The sequence below is a fragment of the Sus scrofa genome, chromosome 10 (assembly GCF_054392235.1).
Source record: "Sus scrofa isolate SSC_HxYL_T2T_F1_AM1 chromosome 10, Sscrofa_HxYL_maternal_Yorkshire_Landrace_v2.0, whole genome shotgun sequence".
Classification (NCBI taxonomy): Eukaryota; Metazoa; Chordata; class Mammalia; order Artiodactyla; family Suidae; genus Sus; species Sus scrofa.
In genome coordinates this window covers 91926061-91946216 of record NC_139392.1, presented here as the reverse complement: position 1 = coordinate 91946216, position 20156 = coordinate 91926061, and the positions used below count along the sequence as shown (strand labels likewise).

Sequence of the window (20156 nt, the reverse complement as noted above, 5' to 3'; positions counted from 1 at the left end):
GTGCTTCTCTGGCTGAATCGTATTCTGTTGTACCACATTTTCTTTATCCATTCAGCAGTTGATGGATATTTGATTGTTTCTGCTTTTTGGCTATAGTGAAATTGCTACTCTGTACACTCCTGTACAAGTCTTTTTTTTTTTTTTTTTTTTTTTTTTTTTTTGTCTTTTTGCCATTTCTTGGGCCGCTCCCGCAGCATATGGAGGTTCCCAGGCTAGGGGTCTAATCGGAGCTGTAGCTGCCAGCCTACGCCAGAGCCACAGCAACGCAGGATCCGAGCCGCGTCTGCAACCTACACCACAGCTCACGGCAACGCCGGATCGTTAACCCACTGAGCAAGGGCAGGGACCAAACCCGCAACCTCACGGTTCCTAGTCGGATTCGTTAACCACTGCGCCACGACGGGAACTCCTCCTGTACAAGTCTTTTTGTGGACATGTGTTTTCATTTCTCTAGGAGTGGAATTGCTGGCTCAGGTGCTAACTCTGTGTAAAAGAAACATTTTTTAAACTTATATTCACCACTTCAGAGGACATGAAAGGGGATAAATTCATAACCCTGATGACTGTTTACATAAAACCCTTTTTTCCTTCTCCCTGATTCTTTTTAATCCCCCTCTTTTCATTATGAAAAGTTCATAGAAAAAGTAGAGAGCATGGCATAATAGACCTATCACCTACATTTAACAGGTGATGTTTTGCATTAATCTTCATTTGTTTTTGTTTTTGTTTTTGTTTTTTTTTGTCTTTTTGCTATTTCTTTGGGCCGCTCCCGTGGCATATGGAGGTTCCCAGGCTAGGGGTCGAATCGGAGCTGTAGCCACTAGCCTACACCAGAGCCACAGCAACGCGGGATCCGAGCCGCGTCTGCAACCTACACCACAGCTCACGGCAACGCCGGATCGTTAACCCACTGAGCAAGGGCAGGGACGGAACCCGCGACCTCATGGTTCCTAGTCGGATTCATTAACCGCTGCGCCACGACGGGAACTCCTAATCTTCATTTGTTTAAAAAAACTTTTTTTTTTTTTTTAAATATGAATGTGAACTACAAGCAAATGCCTCAGCTTCCATCTCCAAAACTTAAGGCCATTTTCCTGCTGCAGGCTCACGAGTTTATTATTGATGTTTGAGAGGCTGGCTTCGGGGTACAGTTGATGTTTGAAAGGTGGAGCAGAGGTTGGATTGTTCGTGACAAATACACATTCTTCGTAATCCCATGTAGTGGGGCTGATAATAAAGGCGCACCACGGCCTGTTGTATAGTTTTTGGCTCAAATAGAAATGGACAGTTCTGTGTCTAATAGGAGTCCTTTATATTAATCTAGTGTATCACGGTTTTAAAAGCTTATCAATCCTTTGAACTCTTCCTGAGAACCCTGTAGTTTATGTGTTTATGACCCATGCCCACCCTCTCCCTTAAGTGACATGCCCCTCAGGCACGTGGTTGTCACTGGTAGTAAGAGAAAAAGTTGGAACTGGAACCCAGTCTTGTGGCCACGAATTTATTGCTCCATCCACTGTGTCAGTGTTCTCACCGCTGTCTTTGTGTTTTCAAAAGAGAGGCCTCAGTTGAGGAGGACCTCTGAAGTCTGTCCTTGCCTCTTCCTGCCCGCTGCCGCCTTTGGGGATCCCCTCTCCCCTCCCGGAGACTCGCTTCTTTCTCTCTTCAGCAGCAGTGGCGTGTCATGTGGCTGCGGCGGTGAACGAAATGAGTAAAACCCCCTCCATGCAGCTTAGTCTGTCAGAATAAGCTGCTCAAACGCAGGGACCTTGTTTGTGTCCCTTTGTGTCACTGCACAGAGCTGCCGTGTAGTAAAGCTTAGCACGCATCCAGTCTGAGTGCTTAGGGAGACTTTTTGCAAACAGTAACTTGAGAATCAGATTAATTACCAGTAGGCCTTTGAGTGATTGCGTGGAGAAAAAATAAATGAAAATTTTCCAAAAGTGTGATGCTTTTATCCCTTTTTAGTTATTGTGCCCAACTAGAAAATTGGTTGTCAAACTGATATATCCTACCTTATCTTAGCTCTAATGTTTCCATACCTTTAGAATATCTCAAATACTTTCTAAAAGGTAAGCAGTTTCAGAGTAGTTTTTTAATATTAGCTTTTATTTTCTTTTGTGTTATCTTATTTAAAGGTAGCTGTACAGGTGAATTGTGTATGTGAAACAATCTTTTACAGTGTAAGTTAATCTACATTTTATACTTTTATAGGTGTATACATTTCCAAATACTCAGACTATCTTCAGGCAAGACCTTGGTATCATGGGAAGTCTGGTTATGTTGTAATTTTTAATCTAATTAAGGTAAAGCCTAAACGTGCTTCTATGTAATTTTTCTTTTAAAAGCAAAAGATTATCAGTCTGTGATACTGTTCTTTGTAGATCATTTGCTAAACATAGTCCTTTCCTTGAAAGACAAAGCTTTTGTTGTTGTTGTTCGTTTAATAGATGATCTATGAATATGTTTTAAGAAAAAAATTCAAAATAATACAACAGGTATTCAGTGAAAAGCTTTCCTCTTACCTTGTCCCACAATACCACTTTTTAAACATTAAATAACAGAAAACAAGGAGCTGCTTATCAACAAATGTGATTTCAGTTAGAAGAGGTGAATTTAGAAGGCAACATACTTTTTTAACCCTTAAACATCTGGACCTTGTTCAGAGCTGTCTGTGGCACCTGAAACTGATTGTCTCAGAAGGTTTTAAGTGCCCTGAGAGCGTCCAGCACAAGTGAATCATGAATAGAATTTTCACTCTTGATAGCAGGGAAGCTCTGATTTTAGAAGTTGGGGACCTTTTTGAGGACATACTCTCTTTTTGTTTTGCTTTTGTTTTAGTTTTCCTGCTGTCTTAAGTTCTTCGGCTATAAATGAATGTGAACTCTTCGTATTCCAGAATTCCAAATTTGTCCTCAAGAACTGGAGGGAAAGTAGCATTGCATTGACACACAGTCACTGCTTTAGTTTTGCTGCAGGCAACATGCCTGTCCACTCAGATAACAAACCTTTGGAGTTTTTTTTTTGTGGGGTGGGGAGTTGGTATTTATGTTTGCTTGTGCCTCACTGTTGGTTCCATGCCTCTGTGTCCCACCTGTCTGATGGAGACTGCTGTTTAGTTTTGCCTGTATTCTCTCCTTACATCGCTGCTCAGAAGCCAGCCCTGCCCAGCATCAAAAGGTGTTTGATGGCGAGAGGATACAGGTTGTGACTACTCTCTGAGAAGTACCATTATATTATTTGTCTTAGTATTGCCTTTGGCAGGCCTATCAATGAAGAACCAGGACTCTAATAGCAAATATGCAGACATATATATACACACACACACATATATTTTTAAGTAATGCATCCTGTAGAAATCAAAATAAAAGTTGCCTATCATTTTACACCTCTTTTTGGTATATACTTTGTGTAATTTTTGTCATGTATGTCTATATTATTCAACAGCTTTTAAAATCATTGTGTGATAGTTCCTTGCATGGTAAACTCAACAGTTCTCTTTTTCCTTTTTCTGGGACTTATGTAACCCTTGACGAAGAGAAATCCAATGGGCAACTCTTATCAACTCTTCAGTAATCAGAACCACTGGCCTGTTAAACGTTTCACTGTGTTTTTGTTCCTCGGTGATTTGCTTCGTCCTGGCCTAATAGAATTTATCTTGGCCTGTGATTTACATTTGATAACTTAATACTTCACTTTGGAAACTCATCTTTTTGAAATTTCAGGTTTCACTTGTCATTTTTTTATGATATAGTCACTGAATAGCTGGCTAATCTGATAGCCATGTAATTTCTCTTTTAAAGAAATGAGTCTCCTAAATTTGGGGGAGTAATTCATGTATTCTTTTGATACTGTGGTAAAGTTGTGGACATTTGCCTGAGAAAGATGTCCAAACATATCAGATTTTTTTTTAGCCATACCTGCAGCGTATGGAAGTTTCTGGGCCAGGAATTGAACCTGAGTCATAGCTGTGGCAACACCAAATCCTTAACCCACTGTGCCGGGCTGGAGATCAGACCTGCGCCTCAGTATCGACCCAAGCCGCTTTAGAGACAAGGCTGGATCCTTAATCCACTGTGCTACAGCCGGAACTCCTCAGATTCTTTTTTTTTTTTAATTTTAAGGGTTAAATACAAATTTAATGGGGTTCATGGATGTTAACATTATTGGTGGCCCGAAGATGATTTTCTAAGAACCGTAGTTCTTATTAACACATAACTGTTGAAACACATCCTTCATTAGGCTACTTTTAAATAAATCCTAGAGTAAGATTGTTGCTGTTTGAAGACATCTGATTAGTCTTAATGTCTTCATTCTAGGGCAGAGTCAGGTTTGTGTCTGAGAACTATACAAGTAACTACACTAGCCCGTCTTCTGGCTACGACTGCCACGTGGCTGTGAATACTCACAAGGTTTCTCACAGGACGAGTCATTTTCGCACCTTTGAACTGAGCCAGGTATAATCATCTCCAAGATACATTTCTGAATCTCAGCCCGTGCAGGGTTGAAGTAACTTGGTGTGTGTGGAATTCTGCAGTGCTAGCCTGATAATGTTGATGTTTCTCGTTGCAGTATTACCTCTATGAACTCTCAGGCAGCACCGTTGCTGAGCGACCCAGACAGATCTGTCCTTATGTGATTGTAGCTTTTCAGTACAGGGACCCTAAAACCATGGCAGCACCACCCCATATTCCTAAAAGCTTGTAAGTAATTATGTGCATACTTTGTTTTACTGGATTTGTTTTCTTTGCTCTCATAAAATTGTTTTTTTTTCCCCCCCAGACTTGAACTCAAAGAAAATGGTAAGAAATTATCTAATTGGTTCTTTTCGGGTTTTTTCATAGTAAATATTTTGTTCACAAATAAACAGTTTCTTGCCCTCGCTTTCTACAGTTTTCATCTCTCCATGGAAAGGGAAATTAATTATTCAAGGCTATCTGCTGTGTGATATAACTCTATGGTCCTCTTACGGTACAGGGGTTCCAACACAAATGTAAGTATTGAATTAGTGTCCTTTATTAATGCTTGTATAATTTTTAAACTCTCATTTTAAGGTCTTGCTTGTTGGCACTAGTATAAAATATAGCAACTGTACTTGGTTTTAGATTTCTCTTGGGGAGGAGACCTAAGTCCATCTCGAAATTCTGACCTTTGCTTTGAAATAAGTTAGTTTTATAATCTTCGATAAATTACTTTTTAAATTTTAGTATCTTAATCCATTCATGGGAAAACAACCTCTCTGGCTAAGTTAATTTTTTTGATGCTGGAAGTTTGACTTTCCCTGAGAAAGAAATTGAATTTGTCTAAATAAGAGATGCAGCAGATTATAGCCATTTAATTCTGTTAGTCTTTATTAAGATGTGCAGTATTTAATTTTCTAATTTTCACATGATTTTCCTAGGCTAGTATTAAAGTGGAAATTGTGTCATGTAGTTGCATTAAGACGAACTGTAATATTTGCTTCTGGAGATCTATAAGGTTCCTGTGATACCTTCTTGTTTATTCTTAGTTGGCACCCAAAACCATTAAAAGTGAGATATGCTTTAATTGAAAAACACTGTCAAAATTGGTGTGCCATCAAAATTCATTTTCTTCTATGGGCCTTTTTTAAGAGAGGGAATTTATAGGCAATGGAATAAATAAGAATTCTGCGAATAAATAAATGACAGAGAAGGCAGAGCTCCTCACTGTGGAGAACAGCTAGTAAGTACGGAGGCAGTGATGGAGTCAGGTCACATTTTGGCAACACCGTGATGATCCGTGAAAGCTTGATGCTGCTTATGTATCTCACAAAGGAAAAATAGACTTTACAAGGAAGAAGTTGCAGATACTGTCTTTTTTTTTTTGCTTTTTAGGGCTGCACCTGCAGCATGTCGAAGTTCCCAGGCGAGGGGTTGAATCGCAGCTGCGGCTGCTGGCCTACACCACAGTCACAGCCACACCAGATCCAAGCCGCATTTGCCACCTACACCACAGTTTGCTGCAGGATCCTTAACCCATTGAGCGAGGCCAGGGATCGGGATCCTCATCAGGTTCATAACCACGGAGTCGTAGCAGGACCTCCCTGCAGATGGCGTGTTAACGCAGTGGTTGCGTCAGCATCACCAGGGGAGGAGTAAATATCATGTGCTTCCTGACACGACGCACAGAGAGGGACACAGCTGTCGCCTCTGGTGTCTGGCCAGTCTCATCCAAAGGCGGCTGGAACACGTCCAGATTCAGGGGCGTTCTGCAAAGTGAGTGGTCTGTAGAATTCAAACTGTCAGGGTCCTTCACGCTAAAGGGAGACTAGAGAGACGGCGGTAGAAGTGGTGCTTCATCTGGTTTGGATCCTGGACCAGAGGAGGGAGGGCCTTTTGTTACCAGGACCTTAGCGAGGCAGTTGGCAGCACTTGAACAAGGCCCGTAGGTTAAAGAATGGTACGTATCATTGTTAAGTTCTTGATGTTGCTAATGGTGGTTATGTAAAGAAGTGTTTTTCTTAAGGATACACAGAAGTATCGAGGTGGAGAGGAGGCAGAGTTTTGAGAAGGGAGAGGTGGTCGGGGTGCAAGATGCGCGTCTGGTGTGCTTCCCTCGGTGGCGTTGCCTGGGAGAAGTTGCCAACACTCACATAGCATAATTTTTGGGAAATTCTTATTCCAGTATGCAGAATTCTGCCACACATATGGGTGTTTCAGTTATAACCAAAAGGCATGTATTCAGAAAATGTGAACGTGTTTACAGACCATGGTTTATGAAGTCGTATATTACAAAATCTGTAATATTTATAAACATGTACATTATTAGACCTGGAGCTTATAGATTAATTTGGTTCTAATATTTTTGTTGGCATTTATGTTAGAAAACCAAAAATCATGACACCATGGTTTCAGTGTTTATTATATGACATGATCCTATTTTGTTTTTTAGACCGCATGAACTGGATTTTAGATACGTAATGAAAGTGTCATCTTTGAAAAAAACACTACCAGAAGCTGCTTTTAGAAAACAGAATTACTTGGAGCACAAAGGTCTGTTCAAATGTAGCGGCACCCTGCATGTCCTGAGCCTTTTCCAGTTATTTTCCACTCGCTCTTTCATGCACACGCGCACGCACACACTCTCTCTTACTTTTGTCCTCCCTAACTTAAGTGATTTTCAGAGGGTCTTTGTGGAAATTGGGGGATTACTGTGGGATTCGCTTCCTGAGAGGCCAGCTAGAAATAATGGAAGGTAGTTTCACTTGACATGGCAAAGACGAGCTTTAATATAGAATTGAAGGAGTTAAGCAAACAGAGATATGCTTAGAAATATATTCCTTCCAGGGAGAGCAGCGGTTTGTTTTTACGTATTTACATATGTTGATCCTGGAACAACATAGGCTCGAACTGCCTGTGTCCATCTAAGGCGGGTTTTTTCAGCACTGCGTGTTACAGTGTCACACAGGGGAGCTCTGCCTAGTGGTTCACCGCGGGGCAACTGCGGTGTTGGAGCTGAAATTCTGACTGCACAGGGGTTGCGGGAGAGGTGTTCAGGGGTCAGATGTATGTGCTTTTAAATCAAGAAAACAATGCAGAAAACATGAGAAGGATATTTCTTGGTCATTTAGATTAATTCATGGGATGTTAGTGTTTTTATTATATAGTGTTTGTCTTGTTAATCTTATAGTAGTGTCAGTATAAATAAAAGCATTGTTTTTAAATGCTGTATGCAATAACTCTTTATTAAGGAGTTTTATAACCAAGAGGATTGAATGACAAATGTTCTTTGAATAGTATTCCTAGTTCTTCTCTTATCTTTTTAACATATAAAATGAATAAATCGGTTATTTTAAAAAATAGCATTTTAAAATAAGAAATGTTCCATTTTTCTGATTTTCTCCACAGTCTGTTGCCAAGATATGTGCTTCAGTATGTACGAGGTGGAACTATCAAACAAACAAGGGGGGGGAGTAGATAAACTCACAGAATACATTAAAAGGGAGCAATTGGTAAGAATCATCCATTTAAAATGCAATTATTATTTTTCCCTTAAATTGAAAAATCAATATCTAATTATTAGTTGGCTCTGCCTAGATTGTATTGTTTTGGGTTGTTAAAAAAAGTTTTGTGGTTTTTTTTGTCGTTGTTTCTTTAGGGCCACACCCTCGGCGTATGGAAGTTCCCAGGCTGGGGGTTGAATTGGAGCTGCAGCTGCCGACCTACACACAGCCATAGCAACACCAGATCCAAGCCACGTGTGTGACCTACACCATAGCTCGTGGCAGCGTGGGATCCTTAACCCACTGAGCGAGGCCAGGGATCGAACCCGCAACCTCATGGTTCCTAAGTTGGATTCATTAACCACTGAGACAGGATTTTTATCATTTGATATTTATTGACATATTTATGGGTTGACATTTTCATCCCCTTTTTTTTTGGTTTTGTTATGCTTTGTTTTGTTTTTTAGGGCCACCCTGTGGCATATGAAAGTTCCCAGGCTAGGGGTTGAATTGGAGCTGCAGCTGCTGGCCTACACCACAGCCATAGCAATGTGGGACCTGAGCCACATCTTCGACCTATGCTGCAGCTTGTGGCAGTGCTGGATCCTTAACCCACTGAGCGAGGTCAGGGATCAAACCCGAATCCTCATGGATACTAGTCAGATTCTTAACCCCCTGAGCCACAGTGGGAACTCCCCCCTTTGTATTTTAGTTTACTTCTTTGTCTCACTGGTCGGTTCATACTCCTGGCTTTAAGAATAGGAAGACAGGAGTTCCCGTCATGGCGCAGTGGTTAACGAATTGGACTGGGAACCATGAGGTTGTGGGTTCCACCCTGGCCTTGCTCAGTGGGTTGGGGATCCAGTGTTGCCGTGAGCTGTGGTGTAGGTTGCAGTCATGACTCGTATCCCACGTTGCTGTGGCTGTGGTGTAGGCCGGTGGCTACAGCTCTGATTAGACCCCTAGCCTGGGAACCTCCATATGCCGCGAGAGTGGCCCTAGAGGAAAAAAAAAAGGCAAAAAAAAAAAGAATAGGAAGACAGTTTTTCTCAGATTCTTTTTTGTTGTTCTATGACAGAAGAATTGAGTAGATGTGTAGTATTTCCATGCTAATCAAATGGCCATTCATGAGATACTTCTTTAAAAGTGGCCTTTGTCAGGAGTTCCCACTGTGGCAGAATGGGTTAAGGATCTGGCATTGTCTTTGCAGTGGTTCAGGTTGCAGTTGAGGCTCAGGTTCAATCCCCAGCCCAGTGCAGTAGGTTAAAGATACAGAATGGCCACAGCTGTGGCATAGCTCACAGCTGCGGCTCAGATTCAGTCTCTGGCCTGGGAACTTGGATATGTTGTGTGACCAAAAGAAAAAAAAAAGTGGCCTTTGTAAACATATAAGTTTATAAGGAAAGAAAAATCGCTGCTTCTCTTGTTTTCATAACGTGGAAAAGTAAGACTTTACTAAGAAATGGATAACAATTCAAAGACTTCTCCACGCTACGTTCTCCAGGGCCCTCCGAGTATGATAAGGAGTCGGTGCTGATCCTGTAGAGAGTCCCAAACATCCCAGAGAACACGGTAGAAGGGAGGGAAGTGACCAAAGTCTGCGCCCTTGAGTGGCAGGGCAGACTGTCCCCGTCGCAGGTGGCATGAAACCAGTGCATTGAATGGGCTAGGTCGGCGGCCTTGGGGGTGGCGTCAGGAAGAGGCTTTGAGTTGCATGTAGCAGAAACCCAGACTGTCTCACACGGTACAAAATTGGTATAGGCCTAGGTCCCCTTCTCTCTTAGGCCCGCCTCTCCTGTCTCCATGCAGCAGTTCTGTCCTAGGCTCATCAGGGCTGCATGCTTCCTTTCTGCTTCCAGAGAGAACCCCTCCTCCAAACCTTGGCGTGTGTCCTCAGGCCAGACCCCTCACCTGCACATCTCCCAGCCAGTAACTGTAAAGGGAAGGGCCCACCCTGGTTAGCTTAGGCCGCTCAGAGCCCACCTTCCAGAACTGGGCTGGAGTGTAAGCTCAGTGCCCCCATTCTGCAGTGAGAAGGTGCAGGGGGCCAGTCAAATGCTGAGCAGATAACCCTGAATGTCGATTCGGATTATAGGCCGTGTGTTTCTGAAGTAGTTCATTTTCTATTTGGAAATTTTAAAAGGAGAAAGTTCAAAGGTGTTTTCAAAAAATGTAGTGGTAAAGGGCTTTACTTGGGCGGGCATCTGGTCTTGAACTCAGGGGCCTCAGGGCCCAGGCTAATTCATAGCCTGTATTAATGATAATGACGTATGTAAACTCCCTATCCTATAAGGTTCTTCCCTCTCAGTACTCCTGCTTCTTTTCCTGCCTTGTTTTATTAGGAATGATCTTTTTTCCCCCCTTTTATAGCCTCACCTGCAGCTTATTGCAGTTCTGAGTCTAGGGGTTGAATCAGAGCTGTAGCCGAGACATATGCTACAGCCACAGCAACACTGGATCTGAGACCTGTGCCTCAGCTTGCAGCAATGCTAGATCCTTAACCCACTGAGCAAGGCCAGGGATTGAACTTGCATCCTCATGGAGACAAGTCAGGCCCTTAACCTGCTGAGCCACAATGGGAACTCCATGAATAATTTAGTCTCAGTCTCCCCACCTAGACATTGAGCTCCTTGAGGGCAGGTATCATGTCTAAGCATCTTTGGCATCTTGGTGCCTGGTGTGTGGTAGCCAAGCAGTAAATGCCTTTCATACCTAGAACACTGGCCTTCAAGAGCAGTACAGTGCAAGGTCTCCTTTTAAAAAGGTGTTAAGGATTTGCATGGCTGTGTTTTTCATGTGTAAATGAAAGAGGCCGGAAGTAGATTGAAATTCCAAAGATTCTATAATTTTCCCCACAGAGGTTAAAATAGGAAGTTTAGCCCTTTCCGCACATGATTTGAGAGACTAAATAACAGACTACATATTTGTTTTATTTGCACATTTTTGGGAATATAGAAGTGTGTAGTTTTTAGCAGAGACAGGGATTTTACTTTTATCTATATTACAAAACTAAAATGCAGAATAATGTGGCTAATTATTGTCACTTTTACCTTTTTCACCGATGAGAAAAATAAAACAAGTATTACACCTGTTTGCTGATAAATATCAGAGCTGTGGACGTACATAACTATTGGTATGTTTATTCAGTGATGGTTTCTTGAGTGCTTCCTATGTGCCAGGAGCAAAGATAAAAAATAGCCCCTGCCATCAAGGAGCTAAAAAGACTGTGGAGGAGACGGAGATATAAACCAACAAATGCATAAGGGGCTGCGATAGAAAATGTGGAGACACAGGAGTGATTGTTCCTGTGAGCAAGTGACAGGCTCGTAACTTAGTTCTGATAAATAATTGGACAGGAAGTCTTTTTCTCATACTTGAGTTGTTACTGAATAGTTTATTGATGTATCGTATTTTGGGCTTATGACCTATCAATTTTTGTAATATGTTTTATCAGTTTATTCTAAAAAGTGATATATTTTATTCAGTTTTTCTAACTGGAAAATTACTGCATGAACATTGAATTTTATCTTTGTTATGGGTATGTAGGCTTGTGAAATGGTGAATAATGGGAAAGAAGAACCGTTATCATTATGATTTCAAATGACAGCTTTTAGATGACTTCAAAACTCCGCTGAAGACTGGTGGGAGGAAAAGAGAATTTCTTTCCGTCTGCATTTCCTCTTACTAGGGGACATAATTAGATGTTATTTACTATTATTCTATGTCACTTAGGATGCTATAGAAAGGATGCCTTTAATAGATGATATCCTTCAGGTTTTCTAGTTCCAGGATTCTCTGACATTTTTTGTGTTAACATGAGCTTAGCATAAGTATGATTCACATTAAGCATAGGTATGATTGACCTTGAATTTGTAGTGGCTAAATGGAAACAGAGCAGCTACTTAGTGGTGTGAAACGTGTCAGTGAAAAAAATGAAAGTCGTTTCTGATTGATTAGTTACGTAGTTGACCATCTCCTAAAACTAACCCATGACAGTCCAGTTACTTGTTACTATCTGTGGCCCTGACAAGGCCAAGGTTGTTTGAGTGCCGAGGAGCTTGCTCTTTCTGATATCGGGGACATAATTGCCCTGATTCCCAAAATACTAGCATTTCAAGAATTTTTTTTTTTTTTTGGAGTTCCCATTGTGGCTCAATGGTAAGGACTCAACCTCTGGCCTGGGAACTTGCATATGCTGCAGGTGCAGCCATTTTTAACGAATTTTTTTTTTTAAACTTTTCCTGAGCTTAAAAATCATTGAAGAATGTGGTAGAGGGAGAAGAGCAATTGAAACGTCTCTCTTGCTTTTTTATGTTTAAGGCAATCATCAAATGCTTAGAAGATCGAGAGTTTTTCATTTTACTTACGTCATCAGCCTTAATAGCGGAAACAAGTAAGGACAACTTTTTTAAAAAGAGTATTTTTCACTGTGTTTACTTTTACTTTGTAAGATCAGCAACCTGACTTTTCTTCTGCTGGACATTCCCTCTAGATCTTGGAGAGGAGCAGGCGGGCCTGCGAGGGCTGCATCTCTGCCATTCATCCGCGCCAGCAGGTAAGGGCCCAGCGCTCGCCGTCCCGCGCCTCTGGCTGTCTCTCAGTCCGCGTCTTTCTTAGAACAGCTTTCTTCCTTCTCTCCGTTCTTTGTAGGTTCACCCCTTCCTGTCTTCCCCACACTCAGATAGCCGCCTGCCTACTGACAGTTCTTTCCACTTAGCTGTCTCAGATGTCCTCACATTCAGCGTGTCCACACTGGATGCATCTGCTGCTTGCTGAACAACAGCCAGGGGCTGCTTTTCTCCCAGGCTCCGTGTCAGTAGGACGCAAGGTCTCCACAGAGGCGCGTCCCTCTACGTGGGCTGCTGTCTGCTCCCCCCAGTCGGGAGACGATGGCCCCCCAGGACAGGCATCGCCTGTCAGGGACAAGGATACTGCTCCTGCAGTATGCAGATAGGTATCTCTGGTGCGAGAATTTCGGAGGGCAGTTAGGAAACGACCGCTACAGAGGCTCTGGTCGAGGGAGGTGATGAGTACAATCAGGGAAGCACTGATAGGGTCCCTTACCCGTGGCTGTCAGGTGTCGGCCTAAACATCACTTTGCTGGTTCCCTTCACCCTCTTCAGCGAGGGCCCCTAGGCTTATCACCAGTAGAACTGAAGTATTATTTTTGTGATGAGTTGAGTTTTGTTTTGTTTTGTTTTTGCTTTTTAGGGCCGCACCCGCAGCATATGGAGGTTCCCAGGCTAGGGGTTGAATAGGAGGTAGCTGCCAGCCTACACCACAGCCACAGCAACTCAGGATCTGAGCTGGGTCTTCGATCTATGCTGCATCTCAAGGCAACGCCAGATCCTTAACCCACTGAGCAAGGCCAGGGATCAAACCCACATCCTCATGGATACTCGTTGGGTTTGTAACCCGCCGAGCCACGATGGTAGCTCCTCGTAATTAGTTCATTTAAGGCCAGGCTTTCCTGTATTCTGCTGTATCCCTACTGCCTGGCACCTAAAAAATGATAAATGTTTGCTGAGCAAATAAATAAATGAAAGTATGAGGAAATTTCCCTCATTGCTTTATAATCACACTCTTGTATGTTTAAACATAATTTACATATTTTTTATAAAGCTACAACCAATGCAACTTTTTTTTCAAGTGAAAGCAATGTTTTTTTAGTATGTATTTTCTTATTAGTTATGCCACTCAAAAATTTTTTTCAATTGATATTTTTAAATTGCATTTAGCTACTCAAAACAGAGAACTGTACTTTCTCTGGTATCACTTCTTTGGAATAAGTATAACATCACTGATCATAATAACATGGCAACAGCTGCTTACGCTTTTCAAGCACTTGCTGTGTCAGTATTCTGCTAGATACCATTGATTCAGCAGCCCTTACGATAGGTGTTTTTATTAGGACGGCTTCAAAGATGAGGAGACTGAGACTCAGACTTGCGTGAGGGCAAGCACCTGCCCTCGCTCTGGCTCCTGGTTCTGTCCTTACACGCCTCGTCTTAGGTGGATAAGAAACCAGAGTTCCCGGGCCTTCGCTGTTGAGCGGCCTGGGATTTCTTTTTGAATAAACATCGGAGTGTTGTGTTTAATGTTCACAGCCTCCTCTGGCTGCTCTTAAGACACGTTCTATTTCTGGTCACTCAGACATGTTCAGTGCTGTGATTCTTTGTTTTAAATTGCGTGACTCTGGTCAGCAGGCGTAAAAAGTTCTTTTCTGAGATTTACCAGGAGCCTTTTACAAGTCATTCTGAGTTTTGTCTTCCCAAATTCTTGAAATAATGTAGTAGTCTAGAAAAACACTACTTGCTTGTGATGTGTTCATAGTACATAAGAACTTTTTAAATTTTATTTGTCCCTGTTACTTTTGTAAAAATTTATGTAATTTTTTTTTTTTTTTCGCCTTTTTAGGGCCTCACCTACGGCATACGGAGGTTCCCAGGCTAGGGGTTGAATTGGAGCTACAGCTGCCAGCCTACTCCACAGCCACAGCAATGTGAAATCTGAGCCACATCTGTGACCTACACCACAGCTCACGGCAACGCTGGATCCTTAGGCCACTGAGTGAAGCCAGGGATTGAATCTGCATCCTCACAGATACTAGTTGGATTAATTTCTGCTGAGCCATGACAGGAACTCCGTTGTTACTTTTTATTTTATTTGTTCTTCTTGGTTTTTTTAATTACTTACTTTTATTACATTTATGGTTGTACACCAGTCATCACAACCAAATTTTACAGCGTTTCCATCCCAAAGCCTCAGTGCATCCCCCCACCCCCTACCTGTCCATTTTGGAAACCATAAGTTTTTCACAGTCTGTGAGTCAGCATCTGATCTGCAAAGAAGGTCGTCGTGTGCTTTTTGCAGATTCCACATGTCAGTGAGAGCATCTGACGTCGGCGTCTGACCGTCTGGCTGGCCTCACTGGGCATGATCATTTCTAGGTCCATCCGTGTGGCTGTAGATGCCGGGATTTCGTTCCTTTTAATCGCCTGTTCCATAAGTGGTGCTGGGAAAACTGGACAGCCGCATGGAAAAGAATGAATTGAGAACACTTCCTAACACCATACACAAAAATAAACTCAAGTGGATTAAAGACCTAGATGCAAGACCAGATACCATAAAACTCTTAGAGGAAAACGTAGGCCAAACACTGTCCGACTTAAACGACAGCAGCATCTTCTCAGATCCACCTCCTAGAGTCATGACCGTAAAAACAAACAATGAACAGCTGGAACTTCAGTAAACGTGGAAGTTTCTGCACAGCAAAGGAAACCCTAAGCCAAAGGAAAAGATAAGCTACCGTTGTTACTTTTTAAATGAACTGCCGAGAAAGGAATTTTTATTTTAGTGCCCAGCCACATTTTCCTATTTTAATTGCCATTCTTGTCCCGATGTTTGCTTGAGTACATATGTATTCACATGGCTGCACCTGTGGCGTTTGGAGGTCCCCAGGCCGGGGGTCGAATTGGAGCTGCAGCTGAGGCCTCCGCCACAGCAACTCGGGATCTGAGCCGTGTCTGTGACCTGAGCCACTGCTTGCAGCAACACTGGATCCTTAACCTGCTGAGCACGGCCAGGGATTGAACCCTCTTGAGGACTATGTCAGGTTCTTAATCCACTGAGCCACAGTGGAACTCCTGTTTTTTGGTTGTGGGTTTTTTTTTTGTTTTGTTTTGTTTTGGGTTTTTTTTGGTGTTTCTTAATTTTGCACTAAACTTTTTCTTTAAAAAAAAGAATAGTGTACTTCGTACTTCAGTTTAGTAGGCACCAAAGGTCTTTATTATCTGTGGGGTTTTATTACTGACAGCTCCTGCGTTTTCTAGGATTTTATTACCTACTTCTCAGTAACCTGACTCTCTTTTTTCCCCTTACTGTTTTCCTTTAGGTTATTGACTTGCTGAAAAATTAGCATTTCAGTCAAATAGTGAACCAGGGAGAAAAAGTAAAACAGACTAATCAGCCTAGTTACTTAATATTAAAAATTTTTAAATTTCATCTGATAGAGAATGTAATGAAATGTACACCAGTATTTATCATGAGACTTGGGTGTTACTTAAGGGGTGTTTTTTGTTTTTGTTTTTGTTTTTTGTCTTTGCTAGGGCCATACCCATGGCATATGGAGGTTCCCAGGCTAGGGGTCGAATCAGAGCTGTTGCTGCAGGCCTGCACCAGAACCATAGCAACGCTGGATCCAAGCCCCATCTGGGACCTACACCACAGCTCACGGCAATGCAGCATCCCCAACCCACTGAGCAAGGCCAGGGATCAAACCCGCAACCTCATGGTTCCTAGTCTGATTCGTTAACCACTGCGCCACGACGGAAGCTCCTACTTAAGAGTTTTAATTCTTTTAATTTTTTATTTTTAGGGCCACACCTGCGCATATGGAGGTTCTCAGGCTAGAGGTCGAATTGGAGCCATAGCCACATCAGATCCAAGCCGCATCTGCAACCTACACCACCGCTCACAATAATGCCAGATCCTTAACCCCCTGAGCAAGGCCAGGGATTGAACCCAAAACCTCATGGTTCTGAGTCAGACTTGTTTCTGCTGTTTCACAACAGGAACTCCAGGGTTTTAATTTTTTTAGTTCAGTCGTTTGTCTTGTAACTCTTTTTTGTTTTTTAGAGCCACATCTGCGGCACATGGAGGTTCCCAGCCTAGGGGCTGAATTGGAGCTACAGCTGGTGGCCTTCGCCACAGCCACATCAGATCGGAGCTGAGTCTGTGACTTATGCCGCAGCTCACAGCAGTGCCAGATCCTTAACCCACTGACCGAGGCCAGGGATCAAACCTGCAACCTCCGTGGTTCCTAGTTGGATTTGTTTCTGCTGAGCCACAATGGGACTCCTCTTCTGGTTTTATTGAGATGCAGTTGACAAACAGCACTGTATAAATTTAAGGTTTATAGCATATGATTTGACTTACGTATATCATAAAACAATTACTACAGTAGGTCTAGTGAACATCCATTGTGTCATATAGATAAAAATCAGAGAAATGGAAAAAAGTTTGGTTCCTCATGATGAGAACTCCTAGGATTTTCTTTCTTAACAACTTTCATATATGATGTCAGCAGGGTGAATTATCTTTATCATGTTGTGTATTATATACCTAGTACTTATTTACCTTACAACTGGAAGTTTGTACCTTTTCGTTATCTTCTTAAAAGATTATATAAGGTACAGATAAGAGATTTTAAAAGCAGAAAATGAGAATGAAAAAGCAAATCTGCCAAGCTCTAAAGGCTGGTGTGTTGAGCTCACCCTGGGCTCCTGGTCAGATGAGACGGAGCTGAAGGCAGACCTGCCTTCTTCATTCTCACCGGGTAATTCCATCCAAATGATGGTTTTTGGGTCTCTGTGTGTTTCTGTACACAGGGAGATATAAGCGGACCCGTCACTCTTCTATTAACTGCCATGTAGATTACCATTTGAAACACTGTATCATATTTAACCATCCCATAAATTCGTAACCTAAAGCATTTTTTCCTGCATGTTTTTGAAAACCAAATTTCTGGTTTTTAATATATGTATATGTATTTTAGGGCTGAAAGACTTGAAGGTTGAAGATGACTTCTCATTGAAGGTGATACCTATTTTGCCTGCCCTTCATTGTGCCCTGCTAGAAGCAAAGAAATCATTTACTGAGAAAGACATCTGTCTAAACAAATTAGTCAAACATAATTTCCAAGAACTGTACAAGGTGGACAAAAGTCCTGCATTGACTGCTGCGTCTCAGGACGGAATTAAAGAGACTGCGTTCTTTGGCAAAGTGTCCAGTGATTTCGACTTGGTTCCTCCAGCTGAAAAGTGCCCTCTAGAGGCTTGGAGTCAGCTGAAGTCTTATTTTTCAGATCCTAGTGGGTACATCTTGGAAGTGTCTACTGCGTTGGATTTATTGGCAGAGCGTCCTCAGTCTCCTTGTATCTCAGATGGAATTTGCGATGCTGGATTTTCTTTAGCTATGACTCCAGATCCTGAATTTCACGACTCAGAGACAGAAGTAAAAAAAGAAACAGAAACGGAGAAGAATTCTGAAGAGGTGTTTAAAGCCAGGCAAGGAGCTGTGGTCCCACTGAGTCCAGCATCAAACCTGAGAGTGCAGCCTAAGAGAAAGGCCAGCACGCTGCCCACAGTGCAGAGTAAAAGGGTGAGCCTGTGCCGCCCCTTCCCCAAAAGGACTCCTGCGGGAGCCAGCAAGGGTCCAGGCTCTCCCACGACTCTCCAGTTAGTCAAAGGACAGTTTCCTCAGAAAAGAAAAAGAGGTAAGCCACAGTCTGTGTGGATTTTGAAGTGAGCAGTTAGTAATAACTGCTGTGTTCTAATAATTCTAATTTCCTGCCTGCTCCTCCTGGACTGTAGCTTGACAGTGACCACTAGGAGGGCTCTCCAGGTCATGTTTGAGAAGCACTGGTCTGGATAACAGGTGAAAATCAAGGAGTAGGACAAAAGCTTGTTTGTCACTGCTCAAACCATCGCTCAGTTATTTTCGTGCCCCCCGGAGAAATAAGGCCATCCACCTTCTGTGCTGTCCTGGGACGCGTTAGAGTGGAAGAAGAGGATCTCGGAACTCAGGCACGCTCAGAGCAGGTGGCCACGTGATACCTGTTAAGGGGGAGATGCCTGGACCCTCCCCAGCTGGAACATCCGGGGCAGAATTGCTCACCCTTTGTGTGTGTCAGTTTTCAGAGTGGTCCGCCTGGGTCCTGCTCCAGACCCCTGAAGCACTGCCCAGTGTCCTGAAGGCATGTGCATGGAAACAGTTCCGCAGGTGCTCTTTTGCCCCGAACACAGAGAATCGGCGCTCAGAGCCATTTAATGTTAGTCAGATGCAGACAACACAGGCAACAGCTTGGCTTAGAGTCATCTCAGATGACGTGTAGTGTGTTTTCTTTAAAACTAGGGAACACGTGCTCTTTGACCTTTTAGAGAAAGGGCAAGCAGACGGTGGCCAGAGTCTGGGCCCCTTAAGCATCTGCCGTCTGTCTCTGGCTCCTTTCCTGGGCGGCACAGGTGAGCGGTTGTGACCAAAAATACGGTCTGTCTGGCCGCTCACAGAAACGATCCGCCGGTCCACCTGTATTTTGAATTTAGAAATTCCGATGCCTAGAGAAGAAACACGGGAGGTGTGTGGAGCCCCAGGGTTCGAGGTGGTTAGGATTTTACCCTGTTGGTAACAGGGAGTTATTTCTAGCCCTGGGGTGGGGGTGGGCGTGTGTGGAGGGTGGGTGGAAGGAGTGGTGGTGCGAAGCAGTAACTGCCGCTGTTCGCTTCCTGCCAAGCCAGGCCAGCCGTCTTGGGTTTCTTCTCTAAATGAACCATTTTACGTGAAACTAGTAAATAAATTATCATTCAGCATATATGTTGTCGCTGTTTCTCAAAAAGATTTTTTGTTTTTTGGCTGCACCCACAACACGTGGAAATTGCCAGGCTGGGGATCAAACTTGCACCACAGCAATAGCCCGAGCCGTTGGAGTGACGATACCAGATCCTTAAACCACTGTGCCGCGGGAGAACTCTGGAAGGTTTTTAATTTCATCCACTACAGTTTTTGCTTTCTTTTTTGGCTGTCCCGCAGCACATGGGCCAGGGATCAGACCTACACTACAGCTGTGGCAATGCCACATTCTTAACCCCCTGTGTCGGGCCAGGAATCGAACCTGCATCCCAGCACTGCAGAGACGCTGCCAATCCCGACGGGCCACAGCAGGAACTCCCATCCACCACCATGTTTTATGTTATAGTCCAGGACCCACACATTTACACACACTGAAACAAAAATTTCAAAAAACACTTACCATACCCGATTCTCTTCAGTTCTGTTTCACTTAACAAAGAATTCCAGTTGCACCCATCACGCTTATTTCACAGTCCACCTGTGGATTCTTACAGGCAGTTTGAGAAACATGTTGGATGGGGCACGTAAGCAGAGCGGTCCCTGCAGGGTCACCTGTTGTTCCTGTGTCTCCTCCTCGTCCCCCCACCTGGGCTGTGGGAGACGTTCCACTCCTGCCCGTGCAGATGTTGCTCTTCCCCTGGTCCTGAGCATCTCGTCTTATTTTCTTTTTTCTCCTTTTTTTTTTTTTTTTTTTGCTTTTTAGGGCCACACCTTGGCATATGGAACTTCCATGCCAGGGGGTCTAATCAGAGCTGTAGCCGCCGGCCTACACCATAGCCATAGC

The 20156-nt window shown here is 43.1% G+C and overlaps 1 protein-coding gene across 7 annotated transcripts in view; it reads left to right on the top strand.

The window, feature by feature from the left end:
- Positions 1 to 20156, top strand: part of TASOR2 (transcription activation suppressor family member 2) — a 69891-nt gene that overhangs the window by 24600 nt on the left and 25135 nt on the right. For 4 of the 7 annotated variants that reach the window (XM_021065041.2, XM_084980566.1, XM_021065045.2 and 1 more), the window contains 10 exons: positions 2215 to 2306; positions 4320 to 4457; positions 4573 to 4703; positions 4783 to 4802; positions 4894 to 4993; positions 6913 to 7013; positions 7869 to 7972; positions 12284 to 12356; positions 12456 to 12518; positions 17520 to 18239. In XM_021065041.2, coding sequence (XP_020920700.2) covers positions 4672 to 4703; positions 4783 to 4802; positions 4894 to 4993; positions 6913 to 7013; positions 7869 to 7972; positions 12284 to 12356; positions 12456 to 12518; positions 17520 to 18239 — 1213 coding nt within the window. In that variant the 5' untranslated portion in view covers positions 2215 to 2306; positions 4320 to 4457; positions 4573 to 4671. The remainder of the gene's footprint in view (positions 1 to 2214; positions 2307 to 4319; positions 4458 to 4572; positions 4704 to 4782; positions 4803 to 4893; positions 4994 to 6912; positions 7014 to 7868; positions 7973 to 12283; positions 12357 to 12455; positions 12519 to 17519; positions 18240 to 20156) is intronic. The other 3 variants (XM_021065052.2, XM_084980564.1, XM_084980565.1) reach the window with 1 other exon arrangement.